Source organism: Mustela nigripes, chromosome 18 (assembly GCF_022355385.1).
Source record: "Mustela nigripes isolate SB6536 chromosome 18, MUSNIG.SB6536, whole genome shotgun sequence".
NCBI lineage: Eukaryota > Metazoa > Chordata > Mammalia > Carnivora > Mustelidae > Mustela > Mustela nigripes.
In genome coordinates, this window is record NC_081574.1 from 38257045 (window position 1) to 38280860 (window position 23816).

Below are 23816 nucleotides of genomic sequence, written 5' to 3' on the forward strand. Positions count from 1 at the left end.
GAGCCCGATGTGGGGCTCGATCCCAGGACCCTGAGATCATGACCTGAGCCGAAGGCAGAGGCTTTAACCCACTGAGCCACCCAGGTGCCCCCTCAATCATGATATAATTTTAACTCGAGTTATAATTTGCTTCTCTTACTTTGTGATGTTAGATTTTAAAGTTGTTGCCTTTTATGGATTTTTTTTTTAATCTATGTTACACAGGTGTGGTCACATGAATGGAAAAGCTAATATAATTTTTAATCACTTTTAAAAATTAATCAATTTTAATTAATTTGTTCTTGCTTTGCTAACCTAGGATTTATGGGCCACAACTCAGAAATGTTTGGTTTGTGTTGAGAATCAGAATAATAAAAATATTTTTTAAAACTTTGTTACACAAATTAACATAAAGGTGTAATATGCTTGAAGATTTTGTGTTGAAATACCTCTGGCTATATATTTCAACAATTGAAACCCCCATCCTCTAGCACATAAATACTTTATCAAGGGAAAAATTTTCAGTTATTACAGAATTAACATTACCAAGAATCATGTAGCCCAGACAGGAAGAAAACTTGTGTAAGAAAACTTGATTAAGAGGAAAGAACCAGATTCAGTACAGAAAAGACAAGACTTAACGACTAGAAGATATTCAAAGTTAGAAATGGCTGTTTTTGACTCTTGGCAAGAGTTCTCAATTTTTCCCAGCCCCTCAGAAAGAAATGAGAGGAAAGTGTTCTAATTCTTTGTTATGCCTATGTAATTATTAATTGTTTCTATTCATATTGAAATGTTTGTTGCATCTTTTTGTTTATAACTAGTTGAAGAAAACTACAGAGGAACTAAATGAAGCTTTGTCAGCAAAAGAAGAAATTGCTCAAAGGTGCCATGAGTTGGATATGCAGGTTAGAGATGTTTTCTGTGTGTTACCTGTTTGAAATGTACCACTATAAGCAACACCAAACGTGCTGTGTATTACCATACAGTATTGTTGGGTTACCATGCAACCCTAATTAAGGAAAAAAAGAGGGAAAAACAGATTTGTGGTTAAAGATAGTAGACTCATCAAATATATTAATTTTCTTTACTTCCGGCAGCCCCATTAAATTTAGAAGAAATGAATGAATGGTATAACAAGAAAAGAAAGGGGGGCTATCTGCGCTAGCTTTAGGGAGGGGTGGGGGAGATTTTTTTTTTAAAGCGCTCATTTGTAGTGTTTGCCAGTATCCATAGTAGATACTCATAATACACAGAAAGGCCAACTTTTTGTAGATAAGCCCTAATGTGAAGTTCATGAACCCTTGCTTTGACTACTTCATTAAGGAAAGTCTGCATTACAAAAGAGAAAAGGAGGAAGATAAACAGGAAGATAGTCCTAAAGGAAGTGGAGAAATTTGGGATGGTAGCAGAGATTAATATTTTTAGATCTATTTAATACTCTCAGTGAAATTAGTAAAGATACTCCATCTGGGGCATGATGCTAAAATCAGAAAACAAACACTTAAGTAAATTAAAAATAGAATTGTTAAAGTGAAAAACTTAACAGGATAGTTAAAGTGTATAGTAAATCTCTCACAATTAAGAGTAAAATATTATTTATCATTTACCTCAAAATTAGAGAGATCAGGGCATGGGCAAAAAGGTACAAATACATAATTGGCCATGTTGTGTGTGTGTGTGTGTGTGTGTGTGTGTTTGTGTGTGTTTTTTTTTTTTTTTTAAGATTTTATTTATTTACTTGACAGAGATCAGAAGCAGGCAGAAAGGCAGGCAGAGACAGAGGAGGAAGCAGGCTCCCTGCTGAGCAGAGAGCCCAATGTGGGGCTCTATCCCAGGACTCTGAGATCATGACCTGAGCCGAAGGCAGCAGCTTAACCCACTGAGCCACCCAGGCACCCAATTGGCCATGTTTTGATACTTGTTAAAGCTGGGTTATGACTATACAGAGTTCATAATATTTTATAATAGAAGAATTTTACGTTGAAAGGCAGAGGTATTGGTCATCGCTTTGGATGCACATAGGAGGAAGTATAATCAGAGCACACTTGCTGGGTCATTCAGTAAATGATATTTATCTAGTCACAGTGTAAGTGCCATTAATTGCTTTTCCAAAATTTTAAAACATAACTCTACACAAATGCTAAGATTAATAATAATAATAAATAAGAGATGATGGTTTTTATGACTAGAATATAATCATTATCTTTGATAAACTTTGGCAAACTACAGCCCTATGATACACTTAGCTCTGCAGAAAACAGTAGTGACCCACTTGATAATGTGATCTCTAAAGTAATAATACAAACCCATTTCAACATTTAGAATTGTCCTATAGAGAAATGTTATTGCCAAACTAAAAGCAAAGTGACAGCAGTAGACAAGGACAGAAGACATGAAGGAAAGATAGGGTCACTAATGTTCTTGCCAAAAGGGAGTCAGGAACCACTTCTGTTGGCACAACACCCATTACATGGCTGGTTCCTTCTGGACATCCAGTCGCAGCTCAAAATCACCTGACTTATTTGTCATAAAATACTTACTGGACACTGAGATGTGCCCAGGATGAAATTAGGCCTCCTGGGAGGCCTTCCGTGATCATGTAGTCCCTGCTGCATACAATAGGCACACAGTGAACATCTGAGTGAGTGAATGAATGGGTAGGGGATTGAGTGAAAAGAGTAAGTACTTGTTTAAGATTGCAGAGATGAGGGGCGCCTAGGTGACTCAGTGGGTTAAGCCTCTGCCTTCAGCTCAGGTCGTGATCTTAGGGTCCTGGGATCAAGTCCCGCATCAGACTCTCTGTTAGGGAGGGAGGCTGCTTCCTCCTTTCTCTCTGCCTGCTTCTCAGCCTACTTGTGATCTTTCTCTGTCAAATAAATAAAATCTAAAAAAAAAAAAAAAAAAAATGGTTGCAGAGATAACCAAAGAGGGAAACAAGAATAGTGATATTATTATATTTGTGGAAAGGAAGGATGACACAAGTAACTATAGTTTAACCTGTCAGAGGAGTCACTAGATAATGTCTAAGATTCGTAAATCGAGAAATTGTGGTGTAAAACATTTAGAGATATAAAATAACAGCCAAAAACAGTAAAGTTTGGAATAGTTAAAATTAATTGTCTCTTGGAAGTAGAAAAACTCAACAGAAAACTGACTATTAAGCCCCTTTTTCTTGTCTGGTTTTTTTTTTTTTTTTTCTTAAATCATGTTTGTGTATTAATTTTTCAGTACAAGCATATCTCAGAGTTATTGTGGGTTTGGACTGCTGAAGGGAATGTTGTGTCTGGTTTGATCTCTATCCAGACCACTAAAACTTTCTCTGTGTCAGCAGTAAGGCTGTGTGTCTTTATCATTTGCACGTTCACTGGAATAGCTTTAGACTTTTCATTTCCTTCACGAACTTTTCCTTTGCATTCATAATTTGACTAAACTGATACAAAGAGCCTGTCTCAGCTTTCAGCTGTCTTAGCTTTCAGCCTGTCTCAGCTTTCAACATGCCTTCCTCACTAAGCTTAATCATTTCTAGCTTTTGATTTAAAATGAGAGATGTATGACTTTTTACTTGAATACTTAACAGTGCATTGTAGGATTATTAATTGGCCTAATTTCAGTATTATTGTGTCTCAGGTTATAGAGAGGCCAGTGGGGAAAGAAACAGCTGGTTGGTGAAGCAGTGAGAACATACTCCAAAGTTATCAGTTAAATTCACCATCTTATATGGGGATGTTTTAAGTTTAAAATATTGCAAGAGTTATCAGAATGTAACAGACAGGAAGTGAGCAAACGCTATTGGAAAAATGGTGCCTGTAGACTTGGTTGTCACAAACCTTCAGTTTGTAAAAATTGCAGTACTGAGATGTGCAGTAAAATGCCTGTGGTCTCCTTTTTCTGTGTGTGTGAAAAAGACTTCTGCTAATTATATAGACATACCTCTTTTTTGAAAAAAGGATTAAAGAGCAGAAATGAAATGGGCCAGTGGGGGCGCCTGGGTGGCTCAGTGGGTTAAGCTCCTGCCTTTGGCTCAGGTCATGATCTCGGGGACCTGGGATCGAGTCCCACATCGGGCTCTCTGCTCGGCAGGGAGCCTGCTTCCTCCTCTCTCTCTCTGCCTGCCTCTCTGCCTACTTGTGATGTCTCTCTGTCACATAAATAAATAAAAAATCTTAAAAAAAAAAGAAAAGAAAAGAAAAAGAAAAGCTCTGTTGTTAAAAAAAAATTTAAAAAAAAAAAAAAAGAAAGAAAAAGAAATGGTCCAGTGGCACGGGGTGGAGCCACTGCTGTCTTCTGAGAAAAGACCCATGCATTTATGGAAATCTGACAAATTATAGAGCTGGCATTTTAGCTTCTTTTATTCAAAAACATTACTAAGTACCCACAAAAGAGAGTGTGTGAAGTGGAAATCAGTCTGGAGAGGCCTTATAAGCTTTTATAATGATTTTAACTTTGAGTAAATGGGAATCCAGTAGAACATTTGAGCAAAGTAGTCATGTGGTCTGCATTTTGTTTTGATGGACTATGGGGCTGCTGTATGGAGAACAGACTAAAAGGAGGCAAGGGCCAAATTTATTAGACTAATTAAGTCATTGCAGTGGGGCGCCTGGGTGACTCAGTGGGTTAAGCCGCTGCCTTTGGCTCAGGTCATGATCTCAGGATCCTGGGATCGAGTCCCGCATTGGGCTCTGTGCTCAGCGGGGAGCCTGCTTCCTCCTCTCTCTCTGCCTGCCTCTCTGCCTACTTGTGATCTCTCTCTGTCAAATAAATAAATAAAATCTCTAAAAAAAAAAAAAAAAAAAAGAAGAAGTCATTGCAGTCATTACAATCCAGGCAAAAAAAAAAAAATTATGTTGGATTAGATTGGAATTTTGGCTGGTAAGTGGTAAAAATGTGTGTAAAAAGTGGTATTTGCTGACAGATTGGTGTGGATATGAGATTAAAGATGTTAAGGCTTATGAATGACTGAGCAACCGGAAGGATAGAGTTAACTTTTCACCGAAATGGGAGAAACTGGAAGAACTGGGGAGTGAGGAATAATTAATTGGACAGTTTAAGTTTGAGATGCCTTTTAGACATTCACATGGAAATGATACCCAGTTTAGGGTTCCAGTTGAGAAATAGAAATGTGTGAATTGTCACTGAAGTTGTCACTGTGTGAGCCATTACTGCATGTAGAGAAGAAAGTTGTAGGGCACTCTAATGGCAGAGAAATTGAGAGTAATTGACTAAGGAGAAAGAGAAGCCTGGTAGGTTGGGTCCAGAAAGCCCAAGAGTAAGGTGTCCTGGCAGCCAAGTGAAGAAACTGTTTCAGGGAGGAGAATGTAATGGGTTGTGGCATATGTTGATTGTTTGCAGTGACGTGGAAGTGTCCATGGTGATCCTGATGAGCAGTTGTGTGGAATGGTAGGGTAGTAGCCCAACCAGAACAAGTTCAGGGGAAAGTAGGGGGTGGCAAGTAAGAATTAGAAATGGCAGGTGGCTTTTGTTCTTACAGCTTTATTGAGCTGTAATTAACACATAAACTGTTCATATTTAAAATGTACAATTTTCATGCGTGTTGATTTATGTGTGAATGTGTAAAAACATTACCACAATTAATATAATGAACCCATCACCCTCAAAAGTTTCTCATGACTTTGTATTCCCCCTCCAGTCCCTAGCTCTGCCTTGTCACTATAGATTAGTTCATATCTTCTAGAATTGCGTATAAAAAGAATCATACATTATTTATACTTCCTTTTCATCTGAGTTCATTATTTTTGACAGCATCAAGAGTTAATTCTTCTTTTTAATTGCCAAATAGTGTTCTATTATGAATATATTAGAACTTTTCCATTCATCTGTTGATGAACATTTGTGTTATTTCTCGTTTTTCTCTATCACAAGCAAAACTGCTGTTAACATTCTTTTTTTTTTTCAAGATTTTATTTATTTATTTGACAGAGAGAAATCACAAGTAGACGGAGAGGCAGGCAGAGAGAGAGAGGGAAGCAGCTTCCCTGCTGAGCAGAGAGCCCCATGCGGGACTCAATCCCAGGACCCTGAGATCATGACCTGAGCCGAAGGCAGCAGCTTAACTCACTGAGCCATCCAGGCGCCCCTGCTGTTAACATTCTTTATAAGTCTTTGTATGGGCCCCGTGCTTTTATTTCTCCTGAGTTAGTAAATACTGACTGGGTCATGTGGTAGTTGCATGTTTATTTTTTTTTTTTTTTTTTTTTTGTAATTCAACGCTGTTTTCCAAAGTGCCTGAAACATTTTACATTCTCACCAGAGATGTATGAGACTTCCATTTGTTCTACATCTTCAGAGGCTCCTGGGTGGCTCAATCCGTTAAGCATCTGACTCTTGATCCCAGCTCAGGGCATGATCTCAGGATCATGAGTTCAAGCCCTATGTTGGGCTCCACGTGGAGCCTACTTCAAAAAAGTTCTACATCTTTTCCAACACTTGGTATAGCAATATTTTTTATTTGAGCCATTCCGGTAGGAGTGTATGAGTATAACATTGTGGTTTAAATTTGCAATTCCTTAATGATTAATCATGAGTATCCTTTTGTGTGCTTAGTTGCCATTTACATATCTTATTTGGTGTACTATCTTTTCAGATATAAAGAATGAATTCCTGCTTACTCTTACAGTATTGCTCTTCCTGTGCAATATTCCAGAGTAATGTTACAGTTGTAAGGGAAAGTTGATTAAAACAGGCTTTCTAATGGTAATTCACAAGTGATTATGCTGATCATAGTGTAATTAGAAGAAATAATTGCTGTCTTCCTATATGCTAACAGGTTGCAGCATTGCAAGAGGAGAAAAGTAGTCTCTTGGCAGAGAATCAGGTATTAATGGAAAGACTTAATCAGTCTGATTCTATAGAAGATCCTAACAGTCCTGCAGGAAGAAGGCATCTGCAGCTCCAAACTCAGCTGGAACAACTCCAGGAAGAAACATTCAGGTAAAAGACCTCACTAAAGTCTTATTTTTAAGATTTGGTTAACTATCTTTTAATGTTAAAAAATGTAGGGGTAGGGTTTTCAGATAGCTGCAGACCAAGGAGGATGTGAAATAAACAACTTCCCCCAAATATTACCACATGACACACAATAACTTCACATCTAGGAAAAATTCTATCAAAGCTACACCCTTGGAGGCACCAGGGTGGCACAGTCGGTTTAGTGTCCAGTTCTTGGTTCCAGCTCAAGTCATGATCTCAGGGTCATGAGATCGAGCCCCATGTTAAGCGCTGCACTGGGCATAGAGTCTGCTTGGGATTCCCTCTCTCCCTTTCCCTCTGCCCCCACTCCCTGCCTCAAATAAATAAATAAATCTTTAAAAAAAAAAAAAAAACATGCTCATTATTACCTGAATACAGAATGCCTCAACTGAAATATAACTGTGAAGAAAACACACATGAGCCATACATCCCACACACTGTCCCACCCCATCCTACTAGGTGCTTTGAGGCAAGTAAAGGCAGACTGAAAAAAAAATTAGAGGAAGACAGAAAAACACTAGTGAAGGGGCCTGAGGGTGAGTTGGAGAGATTAGAAGATTAAATTCACTGAACTACTTTTAAAATAAAAGAAGATTGGATTAGAAACTGCCAGGGGGAAAATACCATAATTAAGCACATCATCTTAAAGGACCAGACTCCATAAAAACATAGAGGCACTGAATTTAAAGAGATTGGTGCCCTTTGCAGACACTTGGTTTAAAGAGACACAATATAAATGCCAGGTGCCTGGTTTATAGAGTCAGACTTACTTAAAAGGCAACCTGATTTAAAGGGACAGTCTTCTAAACACATCTTGGAGAGGAAAAGAGCAAAAGGAAGGAAGAATGACCATTTGGCAGTTGGATGGTGAAAGGGAAAAGAAGAAAAGGAAAAATTTGGTGTGCTGCCAGACAAAACAGAACCACAAAGTTGAAGGACTTAGCAGTAAGAAATAGAATATTTTGTATTCACAGGAAAAGAATAAAAATGATTCTTAAGTCTTATCTAAAACTTCGGAAATAGTCCACCCCCTATGATCTACATCAGCAATTCAAGATTTGGTCTAAGGACCTCTTCAGGTTCCCTGAGACCCTTTGAGAGAGTCTTCCAGACCTCTCTTTTCTGACTACATATCTGTGCGATGGTGGATTTCCTTCGTATAGTTCAGCCAGAAAGTCATCACTACAGATGAATATAGAAATAGCTCTGACAATCCAGCTATCTTTTTTTTTTTCAGCCATCTTCTGTTAAACTGGATTATTTGAATCATAAAAGTATAAAATATTACCACTCTTCTCACTTTTTGATTTAGAATATAGTTATTTTTCATAAACTGTGTTGTCTATAATAATAAAGTGGATATATTACTGATATTTTCAATGTATTTAGATGTTTGTTTTAATTTTTCAATATGATAAATAAACATCAATAGGTAAAACTTACATAAACAAAAGTTCTTTGCAATTTCTGTAATTTTAAGAATGCAAAGGAAGCCCAAAAGTTTTGAGTACCCTTCATCTGCATCTTGACTTTTTTTTTTTTTTTTTTTAAGATTTTATTTTTATTTATTTTTGAGAGAGAGAGAGGGCATGCACAAGCTGGGGAAAGGGGCAGAGGGAGAAGCAGACTCCCTGCTGAGCAGGGAGCCCAACGTTGGACTCGATCCCAGGACCCTGGGATCGTGACCTGAGCTGAAGGCAGACACTTAACCGACTGAGTCACCCAGGTGCCCTGCATCTTGATTTTCTAAGACAGAATCAGAAGATAATAAAATTTAAGTATGACTGTACCTTTTCGTTTCTTTTTTTCCCCACCCTTTTGTTTCTAAATTGTGGCTAGGTTTTTAAAGTATGGTTTGGGGAAGTGGTATTTAGAAATATCCTGTCCTTCATTGTAAAGGAAATAGCGTCTAAAGCTTTTATCATTGCAGTACATACTGCAATTTATATTTTGAAGCACTTAAACAATTCAGATACTGTATCAGTACTACATATTTGTGTATCTCAGTATGTATTAATTTTTTTTGAGAGAGAGAAAGAGAGAGCTCTTGTATAAGTGGGACAGAGAGGGAGAGAGTGTGGAGCCCAATAGGAGCCTGGATCTCATGACCCTGGGATCATGACCTGAGCTGAAATCAACAGTCAAGTTACTTAACCGAAAGAGCCACTCAGGCACTCCTCAGTGTTTATTATTCTTTGTAGTCAGATATAATGCTTCTGGCTGATCTTTATTATGACCTTTAATTTCTTTCCCTTTTTTTGAACGTTGGTAGCTTTTTAAGATTTAAGTCTCCTAGTTCTTTTTTTTTTTTTTTAAGATTTTATTTATTCACTTGTCAGAAAGAGAGAGAAAGAAAGCACACAAGCAGGCAGAGGCAGGCAGAGGCGGAAAGAGAGGCAGGCTCCCTGCTGAGCAAGGAGCCCGATGCGGGACTCGATCCCACAACCCTGGGATCATGACCTGAGCCGAAGGCAGCGGCTTAACCCACTGAGCCACCCAGGCTTCCTGTGGTCTCATAGTTTATTTTTAATTACAAAAGGGACAATATACCTTTTAATTGGTGAGATCTGGCAGTTACCATTTTAACCAAATCATCAAATTTAGCACCACCCACATTGTACCCAGTGCTATGTAGTATTTGTGCCAAATATTTAACCTGAATGTAATCACAAAGAAATAATCCGAATAAGGAATATCCTTAAAGATGGCTAAGACTACTCGAAAAAGTCAAAGTTATAAAAAACAAAAGAAGAGAAAGACAAAGGGATAATACTATTAAAGATAATCTGAAAATTATCATTGGATCCTGGATTAGGGTGGGGAGAGGGAACTATAAGACATTTTTACAGCAGTTAGTGAAATTTAAATATGGACTACCTATTAGATAATATTATTAAATTAACATTAGTTGTCTTAGATACAAAGATGGTATTATGATGATGTATGAAAGATTGTACTTCTTTATTAGAAGGGTCATGACCTCTGCAGCTTCCTTTTGAAAAGTTCTCTAAAAAATGTATGTGCATTTGTTTTCTAAGCAAATGAGAGAAAGTACGTGAAACAAAATGTTAATAGTAGGTGAATCTGGCAAAGGATATGCAGATTTTCATTGATCTGCCTTTCCAATTGTCATAGATTTCAGTTACTTAAAAATAAAGAGTTGGGGAGGGTTTTCCAGACAGTGGTAACAGCTGGCGCATTAAGCCTTTGCTTCCATTTTTTCCTCCCTTACATCAGCATCAGCAAAAATAATTTTAAGAAAAGAAAAATCCTAACATCAAAAAAAAGGAGTACTGACATCTCATTTATGAATTTTTTAAAAATAATCCTAACTAAAACAATAGCAAATTCAATACAGTACTGTATTAAAATAAACTTTATCCCAGAAGTGTTAACCTGTCGAATATTGTTAAGTCTATTACAATAACTATTACAATAACTATTAAATTTATTATTTTAGTTCCTTCAATGCATAAGTTAAAGGACAAAGAATAGTATAAAATAAGCTTGGTGTATGAAATTCTCAGTAAAGTTAAGAACAAGATGAGGATGAGTATTAATCTAATATTTGAATTTTTCTTAGACATTCTATAAATCCTGGCTTTGCCACTTAGTATTTCTGTAACCTTGGGCATGCCTCCATTTCATCCACTATAAAATGGTCTTAATAATTACCTACCTTCGGGGCACCTGGGTGGCCCAGTGGGTTAAAGCTTCTTCCTTCGGCTCAGGTCATGATCCCAGGGTCCTGGGGTAGAGCCCTGCATCAGCCTCTTGGCTTAGCAGGGAGCCTGCTTCCTCATCTCTTGTCTCTCTCTGCGTGCCTCTCTGCCTACTTGTGATCTCTGTCTGTCAAATAAATAAATAAATCTCTAAAAAATAAAAATAAAAAATAATTACCTACCTTGTAGAAATTTTTAGTATTAAATGAGTTAACATATGTAAAGTGCTGAGAATATTGCCTGGCACATACAATTTTAGTTATTACTTTTCTAGAAAATGAAACGGAAATGACATAAAAATTTTGGAAAGACCAAAAACAAATGATCATTAAATGTAATCATTAAAATCATTAAAAGTAATAGGCTCGTCCACCTAGAAAATGTTAAGTGAATCAACTGAAAAGTTCTCAGAACCAGTAAACAGTTAATGGGAGAGGGTAACTATAAGACATTTGTATAGGTCATAAGGTTTTCTATCAATAACTGGTTATCATCAGGAAAAATTTGGCATTTATAAATACAAAAGTATTCAAAGAATAAATTCAAAAGAAATATGAAGGACTTATATGATGGAAACTTCTGTTATACATAGAAATTATTTAAATATATGGAGAGAGATAACATGTTAACATGTTTTGTTTGTTTACATGTTTTTAATGAAAGATTGTAAGAATGCCATTTTCTCTTAAATTGTTAATTTTAACTCGATTCCAATTTAAATTTTATTTTCACCTGGACGTATTGATGACCAAGAGGTTCCCAGAACATTTACACACAAAGTATAATAAAGGAGTACTTTCCATGTCCAATGTTGAAATATTTATTTCTCTACTAATTTTAAAAGCTTGGTACTGGTGCAGCAAAATACAGACAAACTAGTAATACAAGCAAAGATCCAAAACCAACCCAAGTGTATATAAAAATGTGTAATCAAGGCAGCATTTTTTTAAATCAATAGGTAAAGGTTAAATTATTTGTTAAATGATTTTGGGGTCATGGGTAGATATTTTGGCAGGAAAAGTTAGATTTCTACATTATATCATATAATGAATTCAAGGGGAAATGAGAATTTCATGTTAAAAATGAAAGTATATAAATCCTAATGGAAAATATAGAATAAAGGAAAAAATCTTTAATCATACACTTTAAAGTGGAAACCATAAAGTATAAAATTAATCAATAGAATTACGTAAAACTTACGTATTTCTGTTAACAGAAATTTTATAATCCTTAATGTTAACAGAAATTTTATAATCCTTAATGTTAACATTAAGGATTATATAAATTAAATTGAAAGTAAATAATCAAAAATAAATATTTGTGACAAGACAGTCTTGTAAATCAAAAGAAGGCTTTATGTTAAGCAAAATAAAGTAAGAAGTAGGAATAGTATTATCCATATTTAGAGGGAAAAGAGCTATGAATAGCAACCGGCCTGGAGGATGCACTCAAAAATGTTAACAGTATGATCTATTTAGATCAATACATGATTTTTATCTTCTTTGCTTTTCTATATTTTGTAAACTTTCAACAAGAAACCTATGTTAATTTCATAGTAAAAAAATAAAGCTTTAAATGAATTACGTGTGCTGTCTTTTGAAAAATATTTCTTGACCTCCAATTTTTTGAATAGAGGAGTGGTGATCAGTTGTAAGTTTCCGCAAGCCTTGGACCAGTGGAATCTGTTTTCAGGACGGTTAAAACTTAGAGAGAGAGTTTATGGTCACAGGAGATTGAAGAGTTTTTTCTTGTGTTTTTATTTCCTTTTATCGTTCAAAGGAGAATTGCTAGACAATAAATAGTACTTTCTTGGTCTATTTTGTTTTGGTTACAGACTAGAAGCAGCCAAAGATGATTATCGTATACGCTGTGAAGAGTTAGAAAAGGAAATCTCTGAACTTCGGCAACAGAATGATGAACTGACCACTTTGGCAGATGAAGCTCAGTCTCTAAAAGATGAAATAGATGTTCTTAGGTAAACAGTCTTCCCATCTTGTTACAATCTCAGGCCTGTCGTCACCCAGAACACCTCTACCAATGATGTGACGAACTCTAGGATCTCTGAACACAGCATGGTGTTTAAGAGAACTTAACCCTTCTGGACTACCTGAGTTCAGATTCCAGTGCTACCATTCATTTAATCTCTATGTAACCCTTTTCTCATCTGTAAAATGGAGGTGATGCACATACCCACCTCAGATTGATACACAGAACGGAATTGATATTTCTAAACAGCTGGGACAGTATCTAGCAAGTACGTGCTATATAAATGTTAAATAGAAATTAACCTCCAACCAATGCTTCATACTTGCGTAGCTCTGGAGCTTTTCTTATTACGACTCCTTTTCTTTAATTTCAAGTCCTCTGGTCACAGTCTTCCTCTTCCTTGGATGCTGTCACACCCACAAGGAGTCATTTCCTTGCTAGACCATTTTATCTGCACTTTGCCTGTTCCTCACTAAGCGCCTTCACTCTCTGCCACCTCATTTTCTGACCATTCCACTTGTATAATCTATCCTCTGTTGGATCATTCCAGCCATTTTAACTTTTGCTCTTTGAATACTGAGAAGGAATAGAGAAAATCACATAGTGCTATAGTTTTGTCCTGCTATAAATTCATGATCTTTAGTCTTCATTGGGTTCTTACCTGTGGTCCACCATTCTGCTCATCATAGATAGTTCTGTCTCCCATTCCTCTCATAGCTAGTACATATTTCCATAACTTCTCACCTGGATGCCCACCCCCCACACTTCTCCATGCCTTAGTGTCAGTGGATGACATTGTCTCCTACTGCATCAAGGAAAGGGGCCATGAACTGTGGGACTCTCTATGTCCTGTAGTTCCTGCAGCTAACTGCCCTGCGTTCCCACCCTCTTTTCATTTTTGCTTTTAGAATGTAGACTTGTTATTCTTTCTAACGTCTAGTACTAATTCCTTTTTAAGTGCTCTGGATCTCAACACTTCTTGCTTACACAAGGACTGTGTAATCAGTCATCATTTCTCTTAGCATCTGGATCTCCCACCTTAGCATATGTTTATATGTTTAGGTCTCTTTCCTCTTAGACAGAAAGACTTACTACTCTCTGCTTCCCTCCAAAACAAATTCTAGATCACACAAGGTGAAATCTACATTGTCTCCTTAACTCCCTAAAATTTGCCACCTCCTGCCCCCACTACTCCATGAAAAGAGCTGTTCCTGTGGTCATTAATAACATTCTAATTGCCAGATCATTTGGACCCTGCACAGTTTATTTTGCTTTTGAGCTACATGTGACTCTGTTCGTTACCCCTCCCACACACACACCACCAGCACCACTTGTTTTTCTTAAATTACATAACATTCTCCATTACACATTTTGCCGTAATTTTGGTCGTCGTTTTTAGCCTGAACAAAACATTAATCTGGAATCACCTTGGGTCTTATAATTTCATTAGCATGTGTTCTTTTCTGGCAGTCCCTCTTGGGTTAGCACTATTAAAACAGCTTTACAGCTCTGGATATGTTTCTGATTTCTGATTTCCCATCTCATTCTAGACATTCTTCTGATAAAGTGTCTAAACTAGAAGGCCAAGTGGAATCATATAAAAAGAAGCTAGAAGATCTTGGTGATTTGAGGCGTCAGGTTAAACTCTTAGAAGAAAAGAATACTATGTATATGCAGAACACTGTCAGTCTAGAGGAAGAGTTAAGAAAAGCCAATGCAGCTCGAAGTCAACTTGAGACATATAAGAGACAGGTAAAAAGAATAGTAACAAAGTTTCTTGATGATGTTTTCAGGCACGTTCTCCATTATAACCTTGTGGCTTACCAAAAATCCTCTTACTTTTGTTTTCAAGGTATTGTATTTTACCTACGAAACTTAGGGTTTTTTTGTTGTTTTTTCTTAACTCAGTTTTAAATTTTAATTCCAATGTAGTTAACATTGAAACTTAATTCTTATCCAGTGGTTATTGACTAGTGTCCATAGCAGATCCTTCTGTTGTTTTTTATTTTTAAATTATTATGTAATACAAAATACACAGAAGTAAAAGAATGATACAAGTGTCTATGCTTAAAGAATAAAACAGACTCTTCCCCTCCCCATTATAGTAACCACTGTACTATTTTGTAGTTTTCATTCCATGCATCTCTTTATTCATTTGGTGCATATATATTAGTTCATATATATATAATGTATAACACTTTTGACATGGTTCAGAACTATATAAATGATATAATAAAAGGGCTCTTCTGTGATTTACTTTGCTCAGTGTATTTGGGAAATTTGTTTATGTTGATAGGTATAAAGATAGCTTTATCTGTACCACTATATGCTATTATTTGGAGTCACTATACCACAGTTTACCCATTTTCCCATTGAAGGACGTACAGGATGTTTTAACTTTTTTTTTTTTTTTTTTAATTTAAGTGCCACTATACATACAATGAGAACATGTACTCTTCTATACATGTGTGAAAGTTTTACAGCTATATGGAATCTCTTCCTTAGAGTATCTTCATTTAATTAGATATTGCTAAATTGTTCTTCAAAGTGACTGTATTACTAAACAGAAGTTTTATGAATTCCTCTTGCTCTGCATCATCACCAACACATAGTATTGTCATACTTGAAATATTGCCAATTGGATGAATATGAAATAGTGTCTCCTCATGATTATACTTTGCATTACCCTAATTACAAATATCTTTACTGATCACAGTTCTTTTGTGAATGGCCCACTTTAAATCTTTTATTCATTTTTACAACTATATTATTTTTTCTTACTGATTTCTGTAAGGTCTTTATATGTTCTTACTATTAATCTTTTGTCGGTTACACTTGCTGCGTTTATTTCCTGCCAATCTGTAACCTGTCTCTCTCTCTTTTTTTTTTTTTTTAGATTAATTCTAAGATAATGAACTTTAAATATCTTTTTATGATCTGTACCTTTTATGTCTTAAATCATTCCCTACATAAGAGTGTAAGCCAACCTTTTATTTTGTTAACAAAGATTTAAAGTTTGTTTTGCACAGTTAGGTCTCTTATCCACATGGAATTAGTTCTTGTGTAGGATGCTAGGTTAAAGATCCAGGTGAAACTTTATTATCTGTGTAGGCAACCATTCAACCTAGTGCCATTTATTTAATAGTTTCTTCCACAAGGACCTGCAATTCTATCTTAGAAGTACCTATATTTTCCATCTTAAATGTAAGTTTGTTTCTTGGCACTCTCTTCTGTTTCACTGGTTTATTTGTCTAGTCTTACACCAATATCCCACTTATTATTATCTATAGTTTTTTAGTAATTTGATATTTGATAATACACACACCTTGTTCTTTTTCAAAACTGTCCATTAGGCCTTTTCCTTCCCTTTATACCCAAAACTTTTGGGAATTGGAATTACATTGATGCTGTTGATTAATTTGGGGAGAATTGACATCTTTACAACAGTGAATGTTCCTGTTGGTGAATACATCTTTCCATTTATTTAGGTCTTCAGTGTCTTTCAGTTAAGTTTTTATAAGTTTCTTCTAAATGCCATGTACATGTTTTGTTGATTTTATAACTGCAGTTAGCAAAATAAAAGATCATTTTTAGTTTGTCGCTCATTTAAATGATTGAAATTGATTTTTATGTACATTTTACAACCATACCAGATTCTCATATTACTTCTAATAATGTCTGTAGGGTCTCTCATCAGAAGTCATAGACAAATTAGAGCAGTTTTGTTTCTTTCTACTCCACACCCTTTTTCTTTTTAATCAACACATTTGACTTGTAATACAGCTCTGAATAGAATTAATCATAGTAGACAACCATTTCTTGTTGATTTTATACAGAATGCTTTAAATGTTTTACCAGCATATATTAGCATGTTGAACTCCAGTTGTTTATCTTAAATGGAGGCTGAATTTAATCAGCTCCTTTTCCTATACCCTGGAGAGATACCTGAACTACTATTCCTTTCTATTAATGTGATTAATTATATTAATGTATTGTTGATGCTTAAACCATCCTTGTATTCCTGAGTTAAACTTCATAGAGTCACTGAGAATTTGTTGTTTTCACATTGTTAGTTTTGCTTTGTTCATTTTACGTAGAATCTTTTTCCTCTATGATTCACTTGAAGTTCTCTATCTCATACTTTCCTGATCTGATTTTGGTATCAAAACTATATACTAGCTTAAAATGAGTCGAAGAAGTTTTAGTAGAACAGCTCTGTACACCATGAATGACTAGCAAATTTTTTTGCTGGCTACATTACTTTCCCACATTTTATTATAAACTTTTCAACACACAATAAAGTTGAAAGAATTAGTGAACTTGAACATGGCCTGAGAAATTACCCCAAATAAATGTACCCCAGGAAAACTATGTGTGAAATTTAAACATATTAAATTAAAATGAGATGATTTAATTAGGGTTTCAGAAGAGAGAACAGCAAGAGTTCAAGACCTTTGAAGAAAAGAATGCCTGAACAGGAGCACCTAAGTGGCTCAGTCGGTTAGGCATCATCTGCCTTCAGCTCCAGTCATGATCCCAGGGTCCTGCTTCTCCCTCTTCTTCTTCTTCCTTGTGCTCTGTGTACACCACCCCCATCAAATAAATAAATGGAAAAAAAACCTGAACATATTTTAGAACTAATGAAGTACATTACAGATAGTATTAACAATGAATTACAAAACAAATAAGGAGTCAATAACTTGAAATATTGCAGTACAATTCTATAATATATGAATTCTCTCTACCTATTTTGATCTGTGGCTTAATGTATTTTTTCAATGATAGTATTTTTCTTTCCACAGGTTCTCTGAGTGTTCTTTCAAACCTGCCCGATCATCTTCCTTTCATAATTTAGATTTGTGTCTCTATTCTCTTTATGTATTAATCTTTGTATTTTATAACTGATAATTCCAATCAAATCTTTATAGGTCTTACTCTACTACTTTATTGTTACTACTGTTAATGTTTTCCTAACTGGTAGTTATGGTCGCTTCTTTATGGCCTTTGCTCTTTCATTTGGCTCATCTTTCTCTTCAGGAATACTTGGGGGTTTGGTTGATTTTGTGTTTGCTTTGTTTAGGCCATGTATTTCACAGCACTACCAACCAAGACTAAATTAATTGCTTGAGTTAAGATTTGCAAGATAAATCATGTGATAAAAACGAAAACAAATCTACCTATTAGCAGGCCATAGTTAGAATCAGAATTTCAAGTTACACTTCATTTTAAAGATTTTATTTATTTATTTGACAGAGAGAGATCACAGTAGAGAGGCAGGCAGAGAGAGAAAGAGAGGAAAGCAGGCTTTCTGCTGAGCAGAGATCCCAATGCGGGACTCGATCCCAGGACCCTGAGATCATGACCTGAGCCGAAGGCAGCGGCTTAACCCACTGAGCCACCCAGGTGCCCCACAACATCTTCTTTTAAATTTGGAGTTCTAGATTCCTGGTATTAACAGTTGGTAGGTGCCTCATGATACTGCATAGCTTCCACACAAACTTCTCACTGCAGTTTTTGCCCCTGAAGGTTTCCCTTACTTTCTTATAAGCTTAGCTGTGCAATTGGACTGTTTTCCGTTCATGTTTCTTTGGCTTTGTGCTCAAAGAGTTTGAGACTCCTTTGTTACCTGTATAATAGGATATGGAAGCCTGTTCTATAGGTTCTTTCATGATTTTGTACATTACTAATCTGGATGGTCTGGTTTTAGAACCCATAATGCCTGGGCAGATGTTTTCTACTAGATCTCTTGTTGGGATAGGCTGCTATGTCATACACTTTTTTTTTTTTTTTTTTTAAGTATATATGGGGCAGGGAGTTTTCATAGTTCTGCAAAAGAAAACAATGAAAATTTTTAATGTTTCAGATGATACAAATTAATGGTACCTTTCTGAATCAGGTAGTAGAACTACAAAATAGATTATCTGAAGAATCGAAGAAAGCAGATAAATTAGATTTTGAATATAAGCGGCTAAAAGAAAAAGTTGACAGTCTTCAAAAAGAAAAGGATGTGAGTATAAGGCGTTTTGGCTTTGAGCACTGCTAAAATTAAGATAATGATATTTGATGCCTTCTATTAATAAATTATTTAATTAGAGATCCTGTTTGTTTTTAAATTATAGATTAACATATGTGTTTCACAAATAAATCTAAAATAGAAGATTAAAAGAATATTTTTGGTTACACTAATTTCTTTTGTATATCTTTATCTTTTTTATTACTGTTGCTTCTTATACATTGTTCTCCTCATTACTTTCTAAAAATTTGTGTAGCTTTTTGTTTTCTGTAGAGTTAATACAGAGAACACAATATATTTTTTTGTTCAGCAAATTTTGAATCTTTTAAAAATGTTTACTTTGTAATGGTTTATGAATATTTAAAGGCTTTGCTGTTTGATTTTTTTATGTCTAATGAAAGGAATGTCATTTATGTAATGTACTTATGTTAAGGCAGTGTAGACACTTTTGTTTCTTATGTTTAACTGTGGATAACATTGTCTTACACATTATGATCTTTCTGTGGAAGATCAAAAGTGAAACATGCCCATTTTCCCTGATGTTCATCATTCTTTTAGGTAAGGCAGAGGCCACTGATGAATAAATTTATAAAACTTATAACTTTCCTTCTTTTTAATGTCCCTCCAGAGGTTAAGAACAGAAAGGGATTCTCTGAAGGAAACCATTGAAGAGCTTCGTTGTGTACAGGCTCAAGAAGGACAACTCACAACTCAAGGTAAAAACTTTTCAGTAGCCAGGATTATTTATTTCTTATGGTAACAGTAGAAATTTTAGCTTCAGGGACTCCTGGGTGGCTCGCTATTTTTTTTTTTTTTTTTTTAAGATTTTATTTATTTGACAGAGATCACAAGTAGGCAGAGAGGCAGGCAAAGAGAGAGGAAGGGAAGCAGACTCCCTGCTGAGCAGAGAGCCCAATGTGGGGCTCGATCCCAGGACTCTGGGATCATGACCTGAGCCGAAGGCAGAGGCTTTAACCCACTGAGCCACCCAGGTGCCCCGAGTGGCCAACTCTTGATTTTGCCTCAGGTTATGATCTCAGAGTCCTGGGATCAAGCCCCATGTTGGGCTCCACACTAAGTAGGGAGTCTGCTTGAAGATTCTCCCTCTGCCCCTATCCTCCTCCCCCACACTTGCATGCTCTCTTTATCTCTCTAAAATAAATTAATTTTTTTTTTAAGATTTTATTTATTTGATAGACAGAGATCACAAGTAGAAAGAGAGGCAGACAGAGAGAGAGGAGGAAGCAGGCTCCCCTCAGAGCAGAGAGCCCGATGCGGGGCTCGATCCCAGGACCCTGGGATCATGACCTGAGCCGAAGGCAGAGGCTTTAACCCACTGAGCCACCCAGGTGCCCCTAAAATAAATTAAGTTTTTAAAAAATTTAGATTTATTTTAAAGTGCTTGTACCAATGGATGGAAATGAAAAATCAGTGAACAGGCCATGAAGTTGATATAAATTCTAAACTGTTATCCAGATTTTATGGCAAATAGGCTGTAGTAATGAGACCAGATTTACTTGCCCATTTTGTATTTTAGTTATATTTAAATATTGAATTTTGTTAGGTCAAAGCGTAAACATTTGTTAAGTCACCTGCATTAATAATAAACCTGGAAAGTTATTCTGGCAAGTTTCTTATGACCGCCTTAAAAGTCAAACTTTCTAAGTCAGTGGGGTTTTGGGGTTTTTTTTCCTACCTGAGATGTGGGGTGGATATCAGTCCATTACAGGACTTCTGTCCAAAGTAGAGCTCTGCTGTTCTCACAGGGGAGGAGCAGCACTTAGCTCAGAGTTAGTCCCTCCCACTTTTGTCATCTTGCTGGCAGATGTGGAACCCGAACAGTGACTTGCACAGCTTCACAGTTGTTTGTGCCCCTCTAGTATCCAGCCCTTGGCTTTTCAGTTACCTGAAACTGGAATTTCCTCCTGACTACACCCTCCTTTTTCTCCTCCTCATTCATTCTACCTGTTGCATTTCACCTTTAACCCCCTCTTTGTTGTTTCTGTTGATAAGCTGGACAGTTCTCTTCTGGCACCTTTTTCCAGCTCACACAGTCTGCCAAGCAGCCATTTTAACTGTTTTCCTCACCACTGTCTTTCCTTATCTTGAAAACTTGTGAAACCCCAATTCAGATAGCCTAAAGTTTTTTTCTCTATTCCAAATTAACCAGGGCCTGCTAAAGACAATTCTATATCTTTCTCTTTTTTCTTTTTTTTTTTTAAAGGTATAATTGGCATATAACATTATTTTAGTTTCAGGTGTACAATCTAATGATTAATTATTTGTATATATTCTGAAATGATCACCACACTAAGTCCAATTAACATCCATCAACATACATAGTTAGAAAATTTGCTTCTCTTGTGATGAGAACTTTTAAGATCTATTCTCAGCAACTTTCAGATATGTAATACAATATTATTAACTATGGTCACCATACTGTGTACATTATATCCTTGTGACTTAGTTATATTGTATCTGGAAGTTTGTACCTTTTGACCCCCTTCACCCATTTTGCCCACCCTCTACATCCCACCGCTGGCAGCCACCAATCAGTTCTCTATTTGTGAGCTTGGGTTTTTTTTTGTTCTTGTTTTTTGTTTTGTTTTCTTTAGCGTCCACATACAAGTGTCATCACAGAGTAGGTCTGTATGTATCAGACATACATCTATTTTCCTGTATTTGAGTTATTTCACTTAGTGTCATGCTCTCAAGGTTCATAATACCACAAATGGCAAGATTTCGTTCTTTTTATGACTGAATAATATTTATACACACAAACACTTGCCCCCTACAGTTTGTTTATTCATTTATCAATTGATGAAACTTAGGTTGTTTCCATGTCTTAACTATTGTAAATAGTAAGAGCACAGATATTTTCTCAAGTTAGTATTTTCATTTACTGTCTATAAATTCCCAGAAGAGGAATTGCTGGGTCATTTGCTATTTCTATTTTTAATTTTTTAAGGATCCTCCATACTGTTTTCCACAGTGACTACACCAAATTACATTCCTTCCAAAAGTGCACAAAGTTTCTCTTTTCTCCACATCATCACAGCTTATTATCTTGTCCTTTGGATAATAGCTACTCTAACAGGTGTGAGGTGACATCTCATTGTAGTTTTGATATGCCTCTCCCTGATTATGAGTGATGTTGAACATCTTTTCATGTGTGTGTTGGCCATCTGTTTGTCTTTGTAAAAATGCTTATTCATATCCTCTGCCCATTTCTTAATTGTTTTTGCAGTTGAGTTGTATGAGTTCTTTGTTTTCAGTATTAATCCCTTATCAGATGTATAGTTTGCAAGTATTTTCATCCATTTATTATATTGCCTTTTCATCTTGTTCATAGTTTTCTTTGCTGTGCAGAGGTTTTTTAGTTTATAGTAGTCAGAAATAGATTTTTGCTTTTGAGAAAAGTATGTATTTTTACACACACATACACACACATAATTTTTTCTGAATGTAATTGGACCCTTGTTGCTGCTTGGTAATCCTTTCATGTATCTCTAACCAACTGTATGAGATTTCCCAAAATTTAGGCATCAGCCTAAGCCTTAATTCTTTAACTCTCAGCTCCTTTGTCATCAAGAGAGGCCATCTTATTTAAATTTACACATTTGTTTTTTTGCTACCTATAAACCTCTTACGTTTTAACCTTATTTATGTATATGTTGTTGACCTAGGAATTTTGCTCTAAAAATTTACCGTAATGAATTAAAGCGTTATTTACAATATTAAAATTTAGAAACAACCTAAAAGTTAGCGGTCTTATTCAACTGTATCCTGTAGAGCCATTAAAAAGAATGAAGTAGATCATACATGCCTGACATGGAGAGTTGTGTATGTTATATCAACTTTAAAAAAAAGTTGGTGACATTGTGATAAACTTAGCAAGAGTGTTCTAAGAAATAGAAGGAAACTTCCTGAACCTGATCAAGTATAACTATGAAAAACCTACAGCCAACCTGATACTTACTGCTTTTCCCCTAAGATCAGAAACAAGGCAAGGATGATCACTTTTTTTTCCCCCTATTTTGTTATTATTTACTAAGCTCCAATATAGTTAACATACAGTGTTATATTGGTTTCAAGTGTGCAATATAGTGATTCAGGAATTCTGTACATTTCTTAGTGCTCATCAAGATAAGTGTACTTAATCCCCATCACCTATTTCATCCATCCCTCCGCTTTCCCTCTGGTAAGTTGTCTGTTCTCTGTAGTTGAGTGAGAGTCTACTTTTAGATTTGTCATTTTCTTTTTCTTTTTTTTTTTTCTTTTTTTTTTTTTGAGAGAGATAGAGAGTGGAAGCAAGGAGGGACCAAGGGAGAGGGAGAGAGAAAATCTTAGCATTATACTCTCTAGCTCCATCCATGTTGTTGCAAATGGCAAGATCTCATTCTTTCTAATGACCAAATACTATTCCAGTGTGTGTGTGTGTGTGTGTGTGTGTGTGTGTGTGTGTGTACCACCTCTTCTTTATCCATTTATCTATCATTGGATACTTTGGCTGCTTCCATAATTTGGCTGTGGTAAATAATGCTGCAGTAAACATGGGGGTGCATATAAGGATGTTCACTTCTCTTCATCATAGTATCAGAGTTTCTAGGCAGTACAGTCAGGCAAGAAAAGAAATAAAAGGCATTCAGATTGGAAAGGAGGATGTAAAAAAAAAGATCATAGAACTAGTAAATGAGTTCAGCAAAGTCTCAGGATAAAAGATTGGTGTATAAATACCAACTATATTTCTGTGTACTACTAGTAAATAATATGAAAATGAAACTACAGTAGTATCATAATGATTTAAATGCTTGGGAATAGGTTTAACAAAGTGTAAGACTTGTATACTGAAAATTATAAATCATTGCTGACATAAAGACCTAGGTATATGGGAACTCCTGGGTGGCTCAGTCAGTTAAGTGCCTGCCTTCAGCTGAGGTCATGATTTACCAGGGTCCCAGGGTTGAGTCCCACATCAGGCTCCCTGTTCAGCAAGGAGCCTGCTTCTCCCTCAGCCTGCCGCTGCCCCCCTGCTTACACTCACTCTCTCTCACTCTCTCTCTGACAAATAAGTAAATAAAACCTTTAAAAAAAAATCTAGCCATATGGAGAGACAGTCCATGTTC

The 23816-nt window shown here is 35.9% G+C and overlaps 1 protein-coding gene across 4 annotated transcripts in view; it reads left to right on the forward strand.

Annotated features, from left to right (window-relative positions):
• The window catches only part of HOOK3 (hook microtubule tethering protein 3), a 109359-nt gene that overhangs the window by 45520 nt on the left and 40023 nt on the right, over positions 1-23816 (forward strand). For all 4 annotated transcript variants that reach the window (XM_059384360.1, XM_059384362.1, XM_059384363.1 and 1 more), the window contains exons 8-13: positions 804-887; positions 6767-6930; positions 12526-12666; positions 14228-14429; positions 18574-18684; positions 19319-19406. In XM_059384360.1, coding sequence (XP_059240343.1) covers positions 804-887; positions 6767-6930; positions 12526-12666; positions 14228-14429; positions 18574-18684; positions 19319-19406 — 790 coding nt within the window. The remainder of the gene's footprint in view (positions 1-803; positions 888-6766; positions 6931-12525; positions 12667-14227; positions 14430-18573; positions 18685-19318; positions 19407-23816) is intronic.